Raw genomic sequence first — 20,687 nt, forward strand, 5'->3', positions numbered from 1 at the left:
TTTCACCCTTACTTCCAAAAAGCGGTGCTCGGTGTTCATGGTGTTTTGTGAGTGAAATTGAAATAAGAATTGGTGTTGCTCCTCCCCCAAAATGGTTTATAAAAGCCAATGAATTTTTAGGGCTTTTTAATATACTGAGGTTGTAAACGTCTTGTATTTTAAATGGCTTTCTGAGTTGCAAAGAAACCCGCAGATACACCACAGGCACGGGAAGTGTGGCGGAGCCATCAGTGAACTATTAAATTAGAAAACACATCATAAGAGTTAAGTGATTTTTAGCTTGGTACTGTAATGAAATATTTTAAAACTATATCTGGTTAATGAACACTGTGGCCAGACTGCATAATTGGCCGAAGATGTAGGAAGTGGAAGCGCTTTAAAAATAGACTCCTAGCGGTGACAGCTGTAAATAGGGGTGGGAGGGTCCAAAGCAAACCCCAAATCCCTCGTTCCCTGGGGCTGGTGGGAGAGGGGCGGCATGGGGCTGCGGGTGCCGTGGCTGTGCCTGCCTGCGGCAGTGGAGAAAGGCGTTTTGTAGGATGAAGTTCTCGAGTGTGCATCTTCCTACTTGTCAGCAACTAAAATGCAAATTCAATAATTTCAGGAAAAAAAATTGGGACTGGGCCCCTATGAAGAAATGTGCCTTTTAAAAATGGATAATTTGTTATTATTACTACTTTTTACCTAGTGCAAAGTACACAGGGAATGGGGCTGCTTAGGAGCATATCAACTAAATTAGGGTTAATTAGAAGTTCTCCCAAATAGCTGGTGCTTCATCAGCAACAAAGCAGTGTGTAAATAAATCTAATGTCTCTCCAGCTAAACTCTTCACAAGCTTAATTACAACAGCAGCAATATCTCAGCCCTTACCCCACTTTTTTCATTAGTGGGAGGAGGTCATTACAAGCCATATCTGGTGAGGATTATCATGAGCCGTCCAGAGCTGCACCTTTCACAGGTGTCCTTCGAGGCTGAGGAAGAAGTGGAGGAACTTTCAGTGTGTCTGGAAGAGCTCAATTAAGGTAGTTCATAAGAAACTTGAGAAGCAGAAAGCACTGATTGAAAGGAAAAAATCAGCACTATATTCTGGAGAGACTTCTGTTAATTACATAAAGTACTTCCACTGCTTGGATTATTCGCCACCTTAATTTCTTCCCCTTTATTACTCATTTGCCAGCAAAAAATTCGTACTTAGGGTTTTATGTGTCCATTTAGTTTTTACCATACATCATCATCATCCTCGTGGTAGACCCGAGGGCTCTGCCAGTTCTCTGGTGCGGTGTACCACACGCTGTCTCCTGCTCTGGCACTCGGGACCTGCTGAAGGAGGGGAGCGGCTGAGGGAGACAAGACTTTAAAGTCATTTTAGCTTTAACTCTTTTAAATGTCTTTTCACACTTTCTTTACCATGTAGGGCTAGAAGAAAGAATGCAGGAAGATATTAGGAGAAAAAGTGTTATCACTGCTAAAAGGATCACTGGGCTGGAGGACTGCTGCGACTCACACATTAGTCCAGGGATAAACAGCCGAAAACCTCTTGCAGAAATTACTTATCGCAGGGAAAGTACAAACCTGGGTGCTGGTTTCAGCTGGGTGCAGAAGTGCTCTGTTGAGGGCTCATTCAGAGGGATTAACTTATTTCATTTGGTGCTTGATTCACTGTCCTCTGTGATTTTTTTTTTTATTATTTTTTAAAAATTTCTAATTCTGTTGAAGCCAGCGCATTCCTTATTACGCGGTGTCACGTTTCAGACAATCCCAAATTAATAAATGAGCAGCAGCAGAATAGCATGCAGCACAATTCTAACAGCATGAGCCGCACAGAAGTATATTTCACTTAGCTCCAATTTAAATACTCTGCTTTGCTCGATTTAATTATGTGAAATTACTGAATTAATGGCTTTGTCAAGTGAAACGTGTAGGACTTCAGAATTTGGTATTAAGGAAAGAAATGAGAAAGGAAATCTGAGGTACATTAATTTTTGCATGTGAGCTCGTCTTAAACACAAACTGAAATATAACTGAGCCCGCAGCCCAAAATCACATCACGTTTTAAAACTTGGTAAGAGAGAATGAGCAGAAAATGGCAGGAAACTTTTAGAGTTGTTCCGCTAATTTGGTTTCCCTGTTGGCCTGTATTAATCTCCTCGGTGTATCTGCTGGGCAGGAGAGGTGTGTGTTTGTGCAGCAGGGGCTGGCCACAGTCATGCAGAAGATAATACTTTTTGCAGAATCTGATGCTTCTCTGATAGCTTGGCCACCTGTTAAATGCCCTTTCCCGTGCTGTATAATACGAGATGCACAGACTCTCCTCTCTTTTTCTGGTTGAGAATCTCGTTAAATTAATGAATGTGAAAAAAAGGCAATGGAATTCTTTTGCTGTGGTCTGGATGCCTGCGTCAGGACATCGTGCCCAGCACGGTGCTGGTCATGCAGAGATGCACACCCATAACGAGACCTGGGGGTAACATTTACGAAAGCTTCTAAGCCCTACTCTTCTGAAGGCATTTAGACACATAGGTGCCTGACTCTCATTCATTTCTAATTTCATGGGTTTTTGCTACAGTCCGTCGCCATTCAGTCAGTATTCGGCTCCTAAATCACTTGGGCTGCCTACGGATGTCCCCTTCAGCTCCAGCTGGAGCGGTGTAAGGTACGGTTTTCCCAATTTCTGCTCATTTTGCCAGCTGTGCCCTGCTTGGAGGACTCCAATGCAGCAGAGGCGTGAGCCTCTGCCAGCAGGAACTGGTAGCAGAGAGACATGAGCACACATTTGGGAAAATGTGGCTTTTTACTCAGGTGCATTTGAAGAACCTTTTTTCCAAAGCAAACCAGATCTGTGGAGAGAAAGTCAGCGAGCTTTTTTCCTCCAAGATGATGTTTGGTATTTGATCAGACCGTAACACCCACAACTAGGTTATGGTCCAGGTCCAACCCTTTGTACCCTGGGTATAAACAGGAGTTTTACCCAAGAAGCTGTCTCCATGAACCCGGCCCCACAGAAACCTCTCAGCTCTTTAATCACGGTTTTGAAGACTTCCAGGCACAGTTATCGCAGAAGCGGGTCCCTTCTATGCTCCTTCAGCCGCACGTTTGTCATTCCCGCTGGAAACTAACCCAGGCAGGTTCTGAGCAAACCAAGACCCATGAGAAGGTCAGTGAAATAATTATTGCTTTCTCTAATTTGCCGAAGTGTAGTTTTCTTCCTGCCCCAATACGTTTTTCCCTCTGTCATTCACTCTTTTCCCTTTGTATCGATTCCACCCCTTGGTTCCTGGCAGTTTGCAGAGTGTTGTGGCTCTTTCCCTCTCAGTTTTGGGGTTTTTATTGATATAAAAAGATGAATGCAAATGCCACCTGTAGGATCCTCTAGGTTTGGGTTGTGAAAGGCATTCTTCTTCAGCATAGCTTTTAAACAAATCTATATCCAAAGCATGGGAAAAGTGCATTTTGAACAGAAATATATTCAGGGACATAAGAGGGTATTTTGTATTGAGGCCTTGCTCTGCTTTCCTGTTACATCTCGCTCCGTGTGTGCACACTGCAGGCTGTTACATGCCCAGGATGGGAATCTTCCGGGAGCCAGAACTCACCTGCAAAAAGGACAATTCTAAGTGTTGGACCTTACAGAGGAACAACAAAGGAATCTGCATTTTGAATTAGGCAAAGGGGGTCCAAACATTGAGATACGTAGTCACATTTGTCACTTCTGGTAGATTACATCATCTGTAATTTCTGCCTCTTTAAAAGTCAACAGGTTTATTTTAATAACGAGTTCCAGCAGTTGCTATTCAGAGCAGAACTAGTCAATACCTTATTTTTGCATTTGATATGCAGCTGCAATAACAAGCCACATGTGAATTTTATTAAGCCTTCCAAATTTTCTGTCTGTTCAGGGAGCTATAGATTTAAGTTTTACAGCTATCTGGCTTTACCTTAAAGTAAAAAAGAAAAAAAAGAAAAAAAATAAATTCACACCATTTCCTTAAAAGAAAAAAGAAGTTTTTGTCATGCCTGTGAATTAAAATGTGATTAAGATGTCCTGTGTTAGGTGTGAGTGGTATTCCGTGGAATACCGGAAACAGGACACTTGTCTTCAACAGAGAATTGAAAAATAATAAGTTGAGCATTATTAAAATATTCGTATACCTAAATAAAATTAAAGTACTGTTTTTGTGCTGAAAATTTACATGGGTTTTTATTAGATGATGATGGCCAGTATTATTTAACAGTTGCATGTCAAAGAGTGAAAGTACATCTTTATGAAGTGCACTTCACTTTGAAGTTAATACTCACTGCATACTAATTCCCCTGTGTATATAAATGAATTTTAGATCAGTTTTGACTTGAACCTCATTATCAGAACTGAAGGTGGCAGTTACTCCCATTCAGATGCACCTTAAGAATCTGGAAGCAGACACTAACGTCTTGTTTCCAGGGCCAGATAATCCATTGCACAGCTATTGCCTGTCTTGGGCAAGTGGGTGAGAGTTTTCTGCGGATGACAGCGGAGAAGTTTGGATAGCTGTGTGCAAACATGCTATTTGGTTTGAATGCCGCAGAGATCTACAAAGCAAATTGCTATTTGACATCGGAAGAAGTGTGAGGTGTTGATACTGTGAAAAAGCGGCGGTAATGTTGTCTGCGCTTGGATGTGGAATATCCCTGGTAGCAAACGGAGCAGAAACGAGCCATGGTAGAAAGCGAGATGTCCTTTCTAGGACTGTGACTTTTTGATCTAATACAGGCTGTGCTTTGCGGGTCAGATGCACGCAGGAAAGGTGCCTTCCTCCTTTGCTCTGCCATCTGCTAACGAACCGCCGGACCCCGCTGCCACCCCCAGCCCACTGTAGCCCACCAAAACTTTGCCCTGGGATTTTGAGCCCGTCCTTTCCGAGGAGGGGACGCCAGTGTCTCCTGGCGGAGGGGTGGGAGGGCACCCTGCCAGGGTCCCCGGGGGAGCCGAGGGCAGGGCCTGGAGAGAGCCCCGCAGTCGGGCGCTGTTTGAGTAACCGAACGCTTGGCACGTCCGGAATGCTCTGCTCTGCCTTTTGCTGCATTTGCTAAAATTCTCTTACAGGGCTTTTTGTGGCGGGGAAGTGTTTACCTCCAGTATTTATGCTGTTAAACCAGTTGCCAAATGCTGAAGAGTTGATAAACACTATGTGCTGTTAACGCTATAAAGTACAATCCCACTGCTGCTTGCATGCAAATAAATAATAATAACTTAGCTCTTTGTCCGCTTTTCGGTGTACAAATGCTTTTGTTGTGTAACATAGTAACATCTAAATCATTTTAGTAAAAGCACTAGAAACGCTGAAACATTACCTGCAGGTACGATTAAGAGGAAATTTTACTGTTTGGTGGTGTTTTTATGATTGCCTTATCTGATTTTTTTTAAAAACCCTTTTAAAGTGAGGGGATGCTTAATCGCTATTGCTGGGTTTCACTTTTATTTTATTTTATTTTATTTTATTTTATTTTATTTTATTTTATTTTATTTTATTTTATTTTATTTTATTTTATTTTATTTTATTTTTAATTTCACTGAGTTACTTCGCCTTCCTAAGGACTGAGGGATTAGCCCACAGGCTAAAAGTTACTATAAAATTTTCATTAAATCTTTTCTTGGATCCATTACAGACACAAATATCTTTTTAATGTGCCTGGTCAGTTTTGAGGCCACTATTTTTGTTACTACCCATAAATCATTAGCAAGTATTTTTAGTGTCATCAGTGAAAGGTTAATAGAAGCCCATAATTTTCAGCTGTATCTTTTTGATTAGCTGCTCAGAAATTTCTGTAAAAAAGGGGGTGTAAATTGTTCCAAACCGAAAAGTGGAGACTGTGTCCAATTTGTGCGTAAATTGAAATTGTCTTTCTAATAGAGTCTTTGGAAGGTGTGGGGTTGCCTTCAAGGTAATGATTTAAACATAAACTGACCCTTGATGAGGGAGCTGGAGTTTCAGTTTAATGCGTTTCTGCAGTTTTCCTTTGCCTTCAGTGCCTTCAAATTCCACACAAATAATTCCTTCATAACAAGTGCCTTTTCAGAAGATGTATGCCGCTGACAGTTAATATAAAATTATTGCCCCTGAATGCATTTTTGTAATTACTTCCCAGAGAACTGTCTTTGTGTTAGAAGACATTTCACACTTTAGTAACATAAGTGTTTGGGGAGAACATGAGTAATAATTACAAGCAGTCTTTCAGTGAAAATAAACCTAAAAATTATAAAAAAACCTAATGTTAAAGTTGGTTAGAGACAGGGAGGAATTTATTTAGCACGTTACGCCTGTCTGTAAAATTCCAAGTTTAATAACCCTTCAGTAACTAAACTTAAAAAAAGCAATAAAGAACAGAGAAACTGCTTTCTAATTTTTAAGCAATAATGAAGCTAAAAACTGATTAAAAGTGACATGCTACTAGAGACAGAATAAAGAAACTTAATCTGAATGCTCCTATAGGAGATTTTTGCTATAATGGAAAATGAAATGGCTCACAGTTTGATCAATAAAAAAATTAGCAGCATTTAATAAAAGGTTTCTCTAGCATGTTGAATAAAGGCTACTATGGAAGTCTTGAAATCCAAGAAAAGCAGGGTTGTAGGGTGAGCCGGTGGGTTTCAGGTTGGATGCTGGGTGTAAATAGTTACACTGGCTTAGAGAGCTTGAGGCCGGGACTGTCCATAAAAATATCTATACGTTCTGGTAGTTCCGGTAGTTCCTGTGCACGTGCCAGCAGCGAGCTTGGATTTGCTTGGGTGCAGAACAGCACAGAGTGAAGTCTTGGTTTCACGGGAGAGAACAGGGCGATTATCCCACGTAGAGATAACCAGATACAGATCTAGATGGGCTCAGGTGAAAGCAAGGCACCGCGAGGCAACAAGTTACACGCATTATCTGTTCTGCGTGCCATGCCTGTGACTGTGGCAAAGGAAGGTGCAGCGAGCTGCAGGTCCTCTGCCGCATCTCCTGCCAGCTCTTGCCATGCCTTTAAAGTCAAGGCAGACACTTAAGTTCTTAAACATTGTAGCTGCTAATTTGAGGAATTTGTGTCCTATCAGTGAAGTAAGATGAACATTTTCCCCATGAAATGTGGTGTAAGTAAGTTAATAGGAGGATGCTGAGAGGATGCTGGGGGGGGTGCAGGGCTGTCATTAGCAATTCTGTGAGCGGCGTGATGCTGGCAGCAGCAGGCAGCGGCGGCGCGGACACCGGCAGCAGTTAGCTAGTTATTGCTGGGCGTTTAGCCTGGAATCCCTTTCTCTTAATGCACGTGTACAAGCAGACGTAGAAGGTAGTGCGGTACCCCACCAAAATAGTTTTTCTTTGCTAAGCTAAAGAAGAACGCTGAGAACTGTCCACCTTCTTAGAAATAAATATGATTTAATACGTACTGGCGCATAGTAAGACTCTGTTGTGAAATGCTATAATGTGTGCTTCCTGAAGTCTCTGAATTTCATATATTTTATTGTTAACACACTTCACGCAAAACTGCATTACCAATATAATATGTGTTTTCATCCCGTGGGTTATTATCCAGAGAGATACCTAGCACTGAGCACTCTCCTCCTTCCCTTGCCTTTCCAAAAGAAGCTCTCGTAGCCACCATGGCCGCTTGTCGGTGGAGTCTGCTGTCAGAGCCAGACAAATGACAGCTTGGAGAGGCTGCAGCGGCCATAGCCCTAGGAGGGCACGAGGAAGTAACAATATACAATTTTCATGGTTCAAGGGTAGCCTTATCCCACTGTTCTTCATTACAGTACTGCAGTGAGATCAATTTTATTAAGTTGTAAGTCTTAGGAGGCCAACACCATTAACTACGTGTTGGATCAAATAATTTTTTTGGTATTATGATTGTTTTTTCCCCTCGTTGAGGGAAGGCAAGATCTGATGTGCAGATCTCTTCAGACTGCGAGGAGCGTTACACGGCAGTTGAGCGTCGTCAGGATTGTGCGCAGCCCATGCTTCACTCTCTCTGCTCTGTCATGTAGGCATCCCGTGTAATTTGACGTTGCATGAATACATCATGGTGTTTCAGGTGTTATTTTTTCTGGCTCTTTGCATTTCAGCTAGGCACCATATTTTTTTTTTTTTTTTTTTTTTAACCCCATGTGGTTTGACACTGTGTGAAAGACCTATGCTGCACTGCATGGTAGAGCACCAAACCTGCTTGCTTTTGGTGCATGTAGCAAGGATTCGACGTGCGGAACGAGCTGCCTTTGATACCTCGTCCTGGTCCTAGGGCTGGGATGCAATCTACGCGCCTTGACCTGGTTTGCGTGGCTGCAGCAGGTTTTTGGCTGCTCTGTGTGGGTATGGTGGCAGTGGTTACAGTGGCTCACAGTAGAGGTAGCACACACATACACCTGTGTTCAAGATACAAGTGTTTAAAAAAGATGGTTTTTGAAACATTGAAGAGCCACAGACCAGGATTACCCGGCAAAGCCAAGACTTCTCATCCTATGGGAAGATTTCAGCTGAGGTTTGTTTGTTTTCATTACTGAAACATTCATGGCTTTTTTGCCTCTTTTTCATTCATCTTTGACCGCAAATGACAGAGAACTTTGGACTCTCTTGCCGTTTGACAGTGCTAGAGACAAATCTAAACTGTAATAAACCACACAAAAGCAGAGACCGCCCCCACACCGATTTGGCATTTGACACCGAGCGAAATGTCTACTAACGAACGTTTAGATTAGGCTTTTCCTTTAACTCAGTTGTTTCTTTTGTTCTCGCTTCCTAATTACAGACAAAATTTCCTTTCCTTTTGTCTTGCGGGGGAGCCGAGCGGCTGCCCCAGGCCGGGGGGCAGGAAGGCAGCACCCCTGGGTGGGTGTAGCCCTGAGTGGGCGCCTCGGGGCTCCGCCGAGTCCCATGAGGCGTGTGGGTTATCTGCCAGCACCCACCATTCCTCCAGCAATTAGCTTTTATTTCTTCAGTTTCATTTACTTTTATCACTTGTCCTGCATCTCTGGAAAACTGCTAGGAATTATCGTGGCCCTTTGTAAGACTTTTCATTGTTTTTCCTTTGGACCAAGGCACAGGAATGAAGAGATGCCTCTTTCCCCCTCTTCATTTTATCTTTTGCCTTGCAGCTCTGAGACCTCGGCAGCGTGTGTGCATGTGTGTGTACGAGCGTAGGTAATGACTCGCACAGCGCAGCTTTGGGCACTCTGTAGCTTGCAGCTGCAGCGCTGCATGGCAGAGTGGCTGTCGTAGGAAGCGGTGTCTAGCAGTAAGTCAGCCAATGCCTACTGGAAAGAAACAACTCATGATGGAAGCCCTGTAACTGGAGATATTAAATGCCAGACATGACCCTGCACTAAATAGTGTGTTCCAAAGAACAATCCTGGTTTAAAAATAAATCCCAGCTTTTAAAAAGTCCTCAGGCTTAAAAAAAAAATAAATTAAAGAAAAGCCACAGAAAATTTACTGGCACAAAGGCAGAAAGGCTTGCCTGCCCTGTGTTGTGCTGATAAGATAAAAAGTATCCATACTTGATTCCACAGCTGAAAAATTAAGTTAAGAGGTTTGATCCTTTCTTAATTTGTCTGGTCCATGTGTTGCACAGTGTCACCCGTTTCTATGTCTCTCAGTAGAAATTGTAGGTAGGCATCAGCTTCACTTCCAGTGTGGCTCTGACCTCCTTGTGTTTTCAGTCCTGCATCACTAGCTGAAGTCCCCAAAGCAGTTTGCTGCTGCTGTCGTAGCTGGGCTGGCACCGTGGTCCAGGGCTGAGGCTCTGCCGCACTCCGCTCCGAGCACAGCCCCAAACTGGCAGCGGTGCTGTAAATCCCGGTCTGACTGAAGCAAGTGGAAATTTGCTCTTGACTTTAGTGAGGCCTGAGCTGAACATGGTACATGTAATCTGTTTTCAAATATTTGGCTTTAGGAGCGCGTTGTTCCTGTAACAGAGCTGTTTTGAACACAGCTCAGAAGGCATTTCTACTGACTGCAACTTTCAAGACGGACCTTTGGGGATTTGCTTTTCCAGCTTTGCCAAGTTTGCCGCATTCCTTGGACCACCAGGTCAGGCAGGAACACTCCCAGTTCTTTGTACGTCCCCTTTGAAATAGTAACTTTCTAGAGCATAAGCTGGCTTTTACAGAAAAACCAAGAGTCATTAACAACATTAACTTTAGTGGCAATTAGAATAACATATTTTTCACTGTTGGCCAGATTGTTTGGGTCATAGGGTAAAATATTCTTCTTGTGTAAAGCCCTGCAGGCCTTCCACTGTGCTACAGGGGGTAGAGGGGGAGAGAGGAAAAAAAGAAAAGAAAAACAAAAAGCCCCCCAACCCTGTTTCCTGACATTTCAGGTAGAGTGAGGTGTACTTTCAAGGCTGATCTCTCAAATTGTATCCTCTCTTATTCATGCAGGAAAATTGTTAAAGCCATCATTAGAGATGGCAGATTCATTTAAAAATTACTAATAATGTTCTTGTGAAATGCAGGGGTGTCCCCCCCTTCCCCCCTCCCCCCTCCCCCTTTAGAATTAATTAGCAATCATTTATCTTAAGACATGGTGCCAGCAGCTCCCTTCTGCTGAGGTTTGTCCATGCCCTTGCGCTGTGCACAAATGTCCCGGTGCCGGCTGGGAGCTGTGCAGCCATGGTGCTGTGCCGCTTTCACAGAGACATTCCCTGTACAAATTCCTTGGAGGTCAGTTATTTTTGTTATTTTTTTTTTTTTTTAGCAATCTAGATAGAAACTACTTATTATTGAATTAAGTTCACTCATGTCCAAGGCCATCTTAAAAAGTAGCTGTGGCAGTTAATACACATATCTGTGCTTGGTGCTGTGAGGTAGCCGCTGATCTCTGCAGACTTTGGAACTTGGCTCTGGCCACCAAGAAGCCCCTTTCTGTGGTAGTGTCGCCTCGGAGTCAGGCCAAACTCCAAAATCACACCTGCTCCCGGTGCTGGCAGTTCCTTGGCCTCCTATGGTGACCCCAAACCCTTCGTCATTGTGCTTGTGCCCGCGTGCCTCCATCCTGCCTGGCTGCACTGGGATGGGGTGCTCCGGCAGTTCTTGCCAGTGGGAAATGTACAGGTTAAATCGGTGAACTACTACCGCAGAACTCCTCAGAAATGAATTCCTGAGGAATGCTCGCAGCCTGCTGTCCTTGTTGGGGAAACTGAGCTCACCACGGGAGCAGCTGGGCTGCCTTTGAAGCTTTTCCTTGCTGGATGGACCACCCATTCCCATCACCGCCCCGGCACTCACTGGCTGTTTCGCTCCCCCGGGCAACGAGCTAGTGTCTCTCTGGGGCCGCCCGCACCCTGCACACCCCGCTGGCAGCTTGTGAACAAAATAGTGGAGGCAAAGGTCAAAAAACCAAGAAACACCCCAGATTTTTCTTGGTGGTGTTTGGTTTCTGCAAGGCAAGCACCGAGCATGTGGCTCGGCAGAGGAATCTAAAGACTGTGTTATTCAAAGGACAGTAACACTGAGGCGTGGCAGACATGTAAAATTTCTTCAACTGGCTGAAAACAGAAAAAAAGTCTCATTTTAAAGCAATGTTTCATTTGCTAAATAATTTATGCAAGATTCACTGTTGTGTTATTTGACATACAACTCTGTCAAGCAATGACGCTTTTGAAAAGTTGCCTAGAGGATCAGATTTCCCATTCAACGGGGAATTAAAAAATGTTTCTGGAATTTTGCTTTGCAGTCGGGAATCTATTTTCTTATCTCACATTGTACAATTTATTTTTCCTAAAGCAGTGTGCTAAATTATTTGTTATTGTTGGACTTGGTCGAACAGCTTTATCCCTGGTGTAGTCACGAAGTGTTGGAGTAAAACCAAGGATGAATTTGTCACAGTGTACTCACCAGATCAGCTGCTCTTTAGGTTAACTGTCAAAAGACAATATTTCTGCTAAAAATATTAGTGAAGGTCCCTTAAATCTCCCCAAAGTTGCCTAAAAACTTTCTTCTTCAGGTTGTGGCAAAGTCAGTTCAGAAGTGCTTCCCTGAGGTCTTCGTCAGCAGACGGCATGGAAGCAGGTGGCAGTTCTTTGGGTTAGATTTATATACTTGGACTATTTTTATAGGTTTCTGTCTTATAAAACCAGAGAGTTGACATTCTGATTTATTAACTATCAAGTCTGCAGGACATACAGGCTTTAAAAAGATTGAATGAGCGAAAATGTTTGTGACTGCAGTCTGGGATGAGAGGCTGTAAAAAGGTGGGCCAAGTAAATATGACAAAATGGAAGTGATAATTTGAATACGTACATTAAACTGTGTGTGAAGTAAGGCAAAGCTAGCATAGCTTCAAATGTAACGTATTCGGTGAAGGGTGAAGTAGTAGTATAAAGGGAACCAGAATCATGTGTTTTTCCATTGCAATACATTTTTATTTAAGGAAGAGTCTATAAAGCATAAGGTTCAGCAAACAGCATTTTATTGAATAAACATAGTACAGATGATGACTTACAATATGGAGAGCTTGGTGAGTGATACTTTTTATAACCAAATCCTTAAATTCATTACCGCTGTGTAAGTGGCATATCTGATTTGTTAAGACGAACATTATATCTAGCCCTTAATGGAAATTTTGTAGTAGAAGGGTATGTATAATTTAACAGTAAAAGAACCTGAAAATGTGCAGATCAGTTAATTGCTGAGAGGGATGCTGTGATACACCACAAGCAGGCATTGATTTTTAATATTTCCATTGCAATTTGAAGGGTACGTCATGTTAGGAGTGCTCCATGGAAAACTGCAGAGCGTTTTACACCGGTTGATTTATGTTATCATGCGCAGTGCAGAAGATGGTATAAAATGTGCTCTGGCTGGATAGTGGTAGCAGAGCCCTACTAATGCGTGTGTCTGAATTGCAGCGCTTGTGGTAACCAGTTTTCATCTTTAATAAATTTTATTTTTCAGCTCTGTTTCATGTTCTCAGCATTGGTTGTCCTTAATCTTTTTGGCGCTGATCTAATTTTAGAAACAATTCATCTCTCTGTTTGCTGGTGTTTCCTTAATGGCTTAAAACCCAGACACATCCCAAGCCAACAAGGTGGCATCTCCCTCCTGCCTGGCTCGAGCAGCTCCCAGGCTTTCGGGGTCAGCCGGCGCGTGGTGCAGGAGGACCTCTTCTGCTGGAAGAGCCTGCGGTTCCATTTCACTTTGCTGGAGGATTTCTCAAATGTTCCTGTCCTACCCACGATGTATTCAGAGTGTGCGAGTGCCCGCGGAGGCAGGTGAAATGGTGCAGGCATGGCACCTGCAGCTGTATCGCCCATGTTGGTGGGACACGAGTGTGGAAGAGGCACAAGCATCTCTGTTTCAGCTGGTCAGCATGGCCAGTGTGTCTAATGGAAGCTTTCCCTGCTGAGAGGGCAACAGGGACTTAGAGGGGCTTTTTTGCCCCTGCAGCCTCTCCGGAGAGTCCAAGTGAGGGCTGGTTGCAGTGCTGCACGGAGCCATTGGGCACTGCTGGCTTCAGGCATGTCTGGGTGGCCACCATGGCCAAGGGGGTGTCCTGGAGTCATGCGCACGTGGCTGCAAGCCCATCCCTCATGACAGGCCACCGAGTGCATGCTGAGGGGACTGACCATGGCCAGCTGCCCCTGTATCCCACCCCGCTGCCGGTGGAGAGCCAGCCAGCACCTTGTGCATGGAGCGGCCACCTACACGGCCCCAGGGTGCACAGCCCTCCTGCATGGGGTGTTTCTGGAGCTGCCAGAGAGCTCAGTCTCCTTGTACACTAATGCGCATGAAAACTTGTGGGTTTTTTGGCAAAGATGTTTGTGCTAGCCCACACTCCGGTCACAGATGAAGATAAAAAATATCTGAGAGACCTGAAGGTCAGACGCAATGCTGTCGGCTCCCGGCTAGGTCGGCTCAGCACAGGGCTCTTCTGCCCAGCAAAGTGCCTCTCATTAGTTCAGTGAGACCTCTCACGTCCTGGGGTATATGTGTGCGTTGGGGCGGGTCTTCAGCTAGAGTGTTTTTTTCTTGTTGTTACTAATATTGGGGCTTGGAGGCGGCGGGGAGAGGAGAGCATTGAGAATTAAAATTCAGCACATGCCTTTTCTTTGCGGGCTGTAATTAATCTTGCCAATTTTAAAGCTTTGAGAATCTGGTTAAGTGATAAAACACTAACAACTTTATATGACAGAGAGTTAGAGGCTCCTGCTATACACCCACCAGAGAAGATTAGGAGAGAGTGTTTGCAGGATTCGCACTAAGCAGCAGAGAATACAGTTGAGAATTGTTGCACCGCATGATATAAAAACCACATTAATATAATGAAAGGTGTCGGGAATAATGTGAGAGCGGCTGTAATTAAATGTATCTTAATAAGCGCAACATCCTTCTTAAAGCTCTTATTTTTCAGACCTCTCAAACTTAGAGGATGTTCTTGCTGTTGGCAGGTGGCCTGGGAGGAGAGCTGGAGAGCGAAGCGAAGGACAGCCGGGCCCTGGAAGAGAGGAACAGTGTGACGAGCCAGGAAGAGAGAAATGAGGAAGATGAAGACATGGAGGATGAGTCAATTTACACCTGCGATAACTGTCAGCAGGACTTCGATTCACTGGCAGACCTGACTGAACACAGGGCACACAACTGTCCTGGAGGTAATGTTAAACTAGCTTTACAGTTCTGACAGGTGGTTAGCTGGGTAATTGGACATAGCAACAGCTTGAGGCCTCAAGTGAGATTAAAGAATTAATAATGTAATTTTACAGTTAATGTAATTTTATTGTGGTGCCTTGGGTAGCCTTTGTTCACTCCTTTAATAAAATTAAAATAAAAGCAACAGCTTTCCAATTGGAATCTGTCAGTAATTACGTTAGACAAAAATGTTGTGGGGGTTTTTTTAATGCTAAAAGTTTCAGGCAAGGTATTTTTCCCTCTCTCTCCAAATGTAGGAAGATTAAAAAAGTTAAATGACTGAAGTGTGCAAAACTCCCAGGAAGAACGGCCTCTGAACCCCATAAAAGAACATGCCGATTTCTGAGATTAAAATCCATAGTGTGAGTTTCATAATCCCACCCTAAAAATACACCGTTCTCCCTAGGTTATTATTGCATTGCCTTTTGAATTTTATGGAAGTGAGGATGGCATTAGCCGACACTGATCTTGATTTTACTTTCTATGAAGTAAGAACAAGCTCAGAGCATTGGTGTGAACAATTGCAACATATCTTGCTTGTGCACGGCTGCCTTTGCGTGGCCGGCGGCAGCAGCAGGTATTCTGCAGAGCACGCTAAGCCGATTTACGGGGGTAGTAAAAAGCTTTGCAGATTTTACCAAAGATTAAATAAAATCTTAGGAGGGGGAGCACAGAAAACGTTCATATGTATTTAAATCAGAGATTCTCATCCTTCACCTTCCTGGAATTGAATACTCTGTCGTCACTTTTGCCTCCGCATCTATCTAAAATATTTTTAGGCAGTTGCTAATATGGCAGATGTGTAGGTTGAGGCTGGCAGAGGGCAGGAGGGTGAGTTTCTCCTCTGGTGCAGCAGTGTCCCATCCTCTCTCCCCTGAGTGTATATTCCTCCCTGGCCACTTAATTTGTTTGGTAATTAGTCCATGTTTTCTGCTCTTCTTTTTGGGCATAAGTAAAATGATGCTCATCCAAGAAAAATACAGGAAACAGAACTGCAAGGGAGGGAGGGTCAGGCAGGGGCTTCGGCTCGGTCTGAGTCCCCCGAGAGCACCTTCCCCTGTCTCGCTCTGGTCGTGGAGACGAGGTCCCCCTGCTCTCCTTCCCATCTGCTTGCTGGGAGGAAGGACAGAGGGACATTGGGGCTTTTCCCCAGCCTGCCCCCAGGGCTCCTTGTTCTGCACACTCGTTTAAACACTACATAGGCTGCAAACGTGAATGTGTGTAAAATTGAAAGGCTGCTTCTTTCAGGGTCGTTTCTTGGGCAGCCAACAACAATGGCTTTGGCCTGAGACTTCTGCAAATTCCATTGGTACTCTACTGCAGGGTAGTAAGGAATACATGCCATTGAATAGAAAAATCCTTGTATTCCAAACTGGAAGGCGAGGTGCCGTGTGGACCATGGTCCTTTCCAAAGGAGCCGTCACAGGGACAAGTCATTGCCAATGCCATCCCGCCCAGGGAGTGGGACAGACAGGATCCCCCCAGGGCAGTCGGGGGCCATGTAGCCATAGGGCATGTCTCCAGCAGCTCTCCCTGGGCGGCCGCTGCTCCGTCTCCTCAGTGGTGCTGGTACAGCTGGTACAGCCGCTGGTGGTGCTGGGGTTGAGCCACTCACGGTGCTGGGGTTGAGCCCCACCAAAAGAAAGGTTGGTTTTAGCCCAGGCGTCTGCTTGGGTCTGGCTCACTGTGTGGTCCCCAGCACGGCTGTAATGGCACAACTGGGGGAGCGGGCAGGGCAGAGGGGAGCGGGCACTGCTGGCCGGGACACCAGAGGAGCAACGTAAGGTTATGGGGTTATGACTGGGGACCAACAGCGTTATGAAAAGGAGAATTATTTTTCCTGAGGCAAATATACATTAAAATGTAGCAACCTAGAGATTCAATTCCTATCAATGCAGTCAGTGTTTTCACACCTCAGTTTTTATTTATCCTCAACATAGTATTCTGTTAGTTGAGACTAAGAAAAATGAATTCTATTTTTTGGGACTTATCAAAATAATTTGTAAGTGTTCCCATTGCTAATTTTTATTGCAGGTAGCATAATTTTGTCTTCTTTTAATGTCTTCACATGTGCTGATGATCTATGAAGATATTTTGTCATAAAAAGGCACCATACAAACATCTGCATATATATGAAATAGGTGCTAATTATCTCCATGTGACGATATCCTTGTTCCAAAGCAAGAGTGTCTGTTTTCTATTTAGTTTAATCTAGTATCCTGAAGTGATTTAAAGTAAATAGGAAGATTGCATTCATACATTCTGCAATAGGAATGTTTCCATGAAGACAATCTGGAATATTGCTTGATATTTACATATCTTACCTTAAGGAAAAACCCCAACCCTTTCAGCCCCACCAGTTTGTTCAATAGCCATGAGAATTTTTGTTGAAAGTGTGCAAAATGCACATCTCTGTTCAGTTCATCTGACAAGACTTGCACTACCTGGGTGAAAATACAAGGCCGCATTAGGAAGTGTGGTATTTTTAAAGTTTTTTACCCCATAAAATATGCTGTTTGACTGTGTCCTTAGTTACCCTACACTCCTTTTGCCTATAATGCCTGCCTGACACATCTGAGGTGTAATGCAGTGCCTGACCTCTTGGCAAGCTAGGTTTTCATGTCTTAATCTGAAGCAGGGTTTTCAGTTGTGTCTACATGGCTCCAGATCAATACAGGTAATATTTGTAGTGATAATATCACCAGGCTGATAATACAACATAACTAATGACTTCCTTTGGGATACTAAAGTTAGGAAGGTATTGTAGCTCAGGAGTGTTGCAGGATTACAAGAGATCACTCCAAAGAATGGGATAAACCATCCATTTCACTGGAATCCCTTAGAAATTCATTACGGCGCGCTGAAGTTATAATACAGTTTGAATGCAGCTGCTTTGACATGTAAGGAGGTAACAAACAGCCATTTCCCCCCTTGCTTTTTCATGTATTTCAGACTTGTTTCTTTGAGGACAAAACACCACTGAAAGCTAGACATCTCTGGTAGCATAAGTGCATGGCATTCCTTTTGATGTCAGTGTAGTAGAGACGTTCTTCTGACAGAATTAGGTGCCTTTTATACCTTTTGCTCATGACTGATGTCTGTGATTGCAGGTTGTAGGTTTCCAGTGTCTACGGGGATCTGAAAAGGGTCTAAATGGGGGCAGCTTGTAGTGAAAGAACATCACATTTCCTTACCGGCTCATGTCTTCCCTTGTCTCCCAGCTTGCCCCCACAAATGAGCTCTCCTGCAGCAGTCCTGGAAATAGTGCCTTAAACAACTAGCAAGCATCTAGAAAAATACTCTAAGAATAAATAAACACAACTAGTGTATACACTGGATGTGTTAAGATTTAAAATTAATTTAAAACTCACTCATATCCCATGTCCCCGTAACTAGAGAAGACTACGTAATTGCCAACGGCATCATGCGCAGTCTTTTTCTATACACTTTTTTGCACACTGCTGTTCCAGTGTAGGTGTTATAGCACGATGCTATGTTATAGCTTTAGTGACAAGAGTAAAGAATTGCACATGGATTTACAAATTACTGTGTCCTCCAGCCAGCACCAGAGGCTGCGCACATCCGGCAACTGTTCTGCGATATGTCATTGTCTGGTGGCTGATGCCAAGTTGTTGTCTGATGAAAAGTGGCTAAAAAGCCACGAGATTTGCCATTTTGCTTGTGTGTTTTAATCCACCTGCGTTACCCTGGGTTTAGCTCCAGTATTTTATTGTGTTATTTTTGCTTCCTCCACCCATATCACCCACCCCATTCCTCCTATGGGTCAGAATATCTTCATGTAAACGTTTTTTCTTCAGTTTCTCAACTGAAGGTAGAGTGTTTTAAAGAAAACTAGCGCATCAATGAAGTGGACAGAAGTAGGTTTTGGTGGGGTCTCTGAGCATTTCATGAGGTCCTCTTCTGTTGTTGATAACTTTACAGGTTGTCTGTTTCAAACAGCAGCAGAGCTATATATGGATATTGCCAGCTTGGAAGCGGCTGATTTTTCTAAACTACTGTACGGTAGGAACTAGTTTATAATTAAAGTCTTGCAGTTGCTCCTTTTAAATGCCCTGTAACTTGTACACTAGGCTTACGTTTGAAATGAGGTATTGTAACTGTTTCATGCTAGTGTATAATTTTGCATTTTCTTGTATTTCACCTGCTACAAGAATTATAATTGCCATGCAGCCGTTTATGCGGGATGCTTATCCAGAAAATCATACACGGCGGCTTGTCAACAAGTGACGTCTCATGAATGTTTTTGTCAGGTGGTACTTTGTACTTCCCCTGACAAAGAGAGACTTCTTACATGTATTTCCAAAATTAGCCCTCCCCAAAATTGTAATCTTTTGTTGCACCTGATTGGCAAGACGGAGATTTTCTGTCTTTTTGCTGCTGCTGTTGTTGCTTCTTTAAATTAATGAATTACCGATCATCCACCACAAAAGAAACCGAAATACAGTTGTGAAAAAGCAGTGTGGAAACTTAATTATACACCTAGTTTATACAGCTGTGGCTCTAATGACCTACTGGCCCTAATTACTGTGTTGTGGCTCAGTCTGAGTGCTCTTGTCCTTGCCAGAATTCTGCTCCTTTCTCTTAACCTGACTAGTGTTTCAAGCTAAAAAAAATAACAAGTTTCCTTTTTTTGTTCTTGTCTACATTGTCGTGCTGAAATGCAGTTTTCCTTCTTTCCAGAGGTCATAGCAGTGTTTTAAAATTGGCACCAGAAAAGCTCAGTAATATCACAAACTGTAAAAACATGGATTTTCCCTGGAGTCCTCAGTTCTCACTGTCTAGATCTGAAAATGGGCACCGGGGCAGTGTTTTTATTGTCAATCACTTGGAGAGCTCCAAGCGCAGGCTCCTGTCCTTAGCTTGTCCCAGGCGTCCCCTCTCCAGGTGCAGGGCAGCAGGGCTCTCGAGGGCTCGGGCAGCTGCCGTGGCCGCGGTCCCAGCGCTTGGCACGTCTCCCTGTAGGCAGTATTTGTGCCCGTCGGTGCCAAGAGCTCTGAACCCCCAGATCATTGCAGGGGTGTGCGTGGCTGGATGGTCCGGCTCCCCCGGCTGCTGTCACACAGGTGACGTTTGAGTTTACCTGGAGGTTCCCCCCCAGCCTGCGAGGAGGCTTCTTCCAGGACTTGTGCCTCCACAGACCAGAAAATCAGTGTGCCGATAAGGTGCTGGGCTGCCTGGCTTTCTACGCAGGTACGCAGTGAATTATGTATTTATCGTGTAGAACATAAAGTGTATTCCTGTATCTGAATTTGGATCTGAAGTCAAACAGAAGCACAGCTGCAAATTTAAAGACAAACAAGGCATACGGTAACCTTTGCTGATACCAAGGTTTATGAGCGCATCCTGTGCAATGTGTTTCCTGAACTGCTGCTTGCCGTGGGCCACTGAAAGCTGTGGGCTGCCCAGCTTGCTGGCCGCCAGCACTGGCTCTGCACCATGCAGGGTGTTCGGCGTGAGTAGGGGCTGTCTACAAAGGTGCTTTTAGTGTAGCATTTAATATACTGCATATGTTTGTGGAAGTTGTGCAAAGTGTTATGCTCCCTAACAGCGTTGCTTACCCGGCAGGTCGGAGGGTCGTCCGGCAGGTGAAGGTAGGTGAGCCCCCCCAGCTGCTCCGCTCCAGCCCCAGCCCTTTGGCATGGGGCGGTGTTAGAGGGGACTGAGCCTCAGCAATTCTCTCCTGGCTGCCTCTCGCATTCTGCAGGCGTGATGGTGCCTATAAGGGTTTGTGGGGGGGACGGGACACGTGAATTTAAAACAATGCTTGCTCGCCATAAACACCCAGCTCAGGATATGCTTTGTGGCCTCACGGAGGGTCTCCCGCAGTGGGGGCACGGCGGCGAGCCCACAGCAGATCCCCAGACGCACAGGAGCCGGGGCGAGGAGCCGGGCAGTGTGCTCGCCGATAAGAGCGTGCCAGTGCGCCAGGCGCCGCCCCCAGCAAATCGCCACTGCCACCTTTGTGTCTGGGTCCCCCTGGGGACGGTGGCAAGGGAGGCAGAACCAGGCACTGTGCATGCAGATAGGAGTGCTG

General features: G+C 44.4%; 1 protein-coding gene across 5 annotated transcripts in view; it reads left to right on the forward strand.

Moving 5' to 3' along the window:
• The window catches only part of ZNF423 (zinc finger protein 423), a 274,882-nt gene that overhangs the window by 96,956 nt on the left and 157,239 nt on the right, over positions 1–20,687 (forward strand). For 3 of the 5 annotated variants that reach the window (XR_008465899.1, XM_054198169.1, XM_054198167.1), the window contains exons 3-4: positions 14,395–14,595; positions 18,575–18,655. Coding sequence is in view for 3 of the 5 variants with exons in the window: in XM_054198167.1 (XP_054054142.1) it covers positions 14,395–14,595; positions 18,575–18,655 (282 nt within the window). In the remaining 2 variants the exon portion in view is untranslated. Of the gene's footprint in view, positions 1–14,394; positions 14,596–18,574; positions 18,656–19,919; positions 20,245–20,687 lie in introns of those variants that run through there. The other 2 variants (XM_054198168.1, XM_054198172.1) reach the window with 2 other exon arrangements.

Source organism: Rissa tridactyla, chromosome 4, assembly GCF_028500815.1.
Source record: "Rissa tridactyla isolate bRisTri1 chromosome 4, bRisTri1.patW.cur.20221130, whole genome shotgun sequence".
NCBI lineage: Eukaryota > Metazoa > Chordata > Aves > Charadriiformes > Laridae > Rissa > Rissa tridactyla.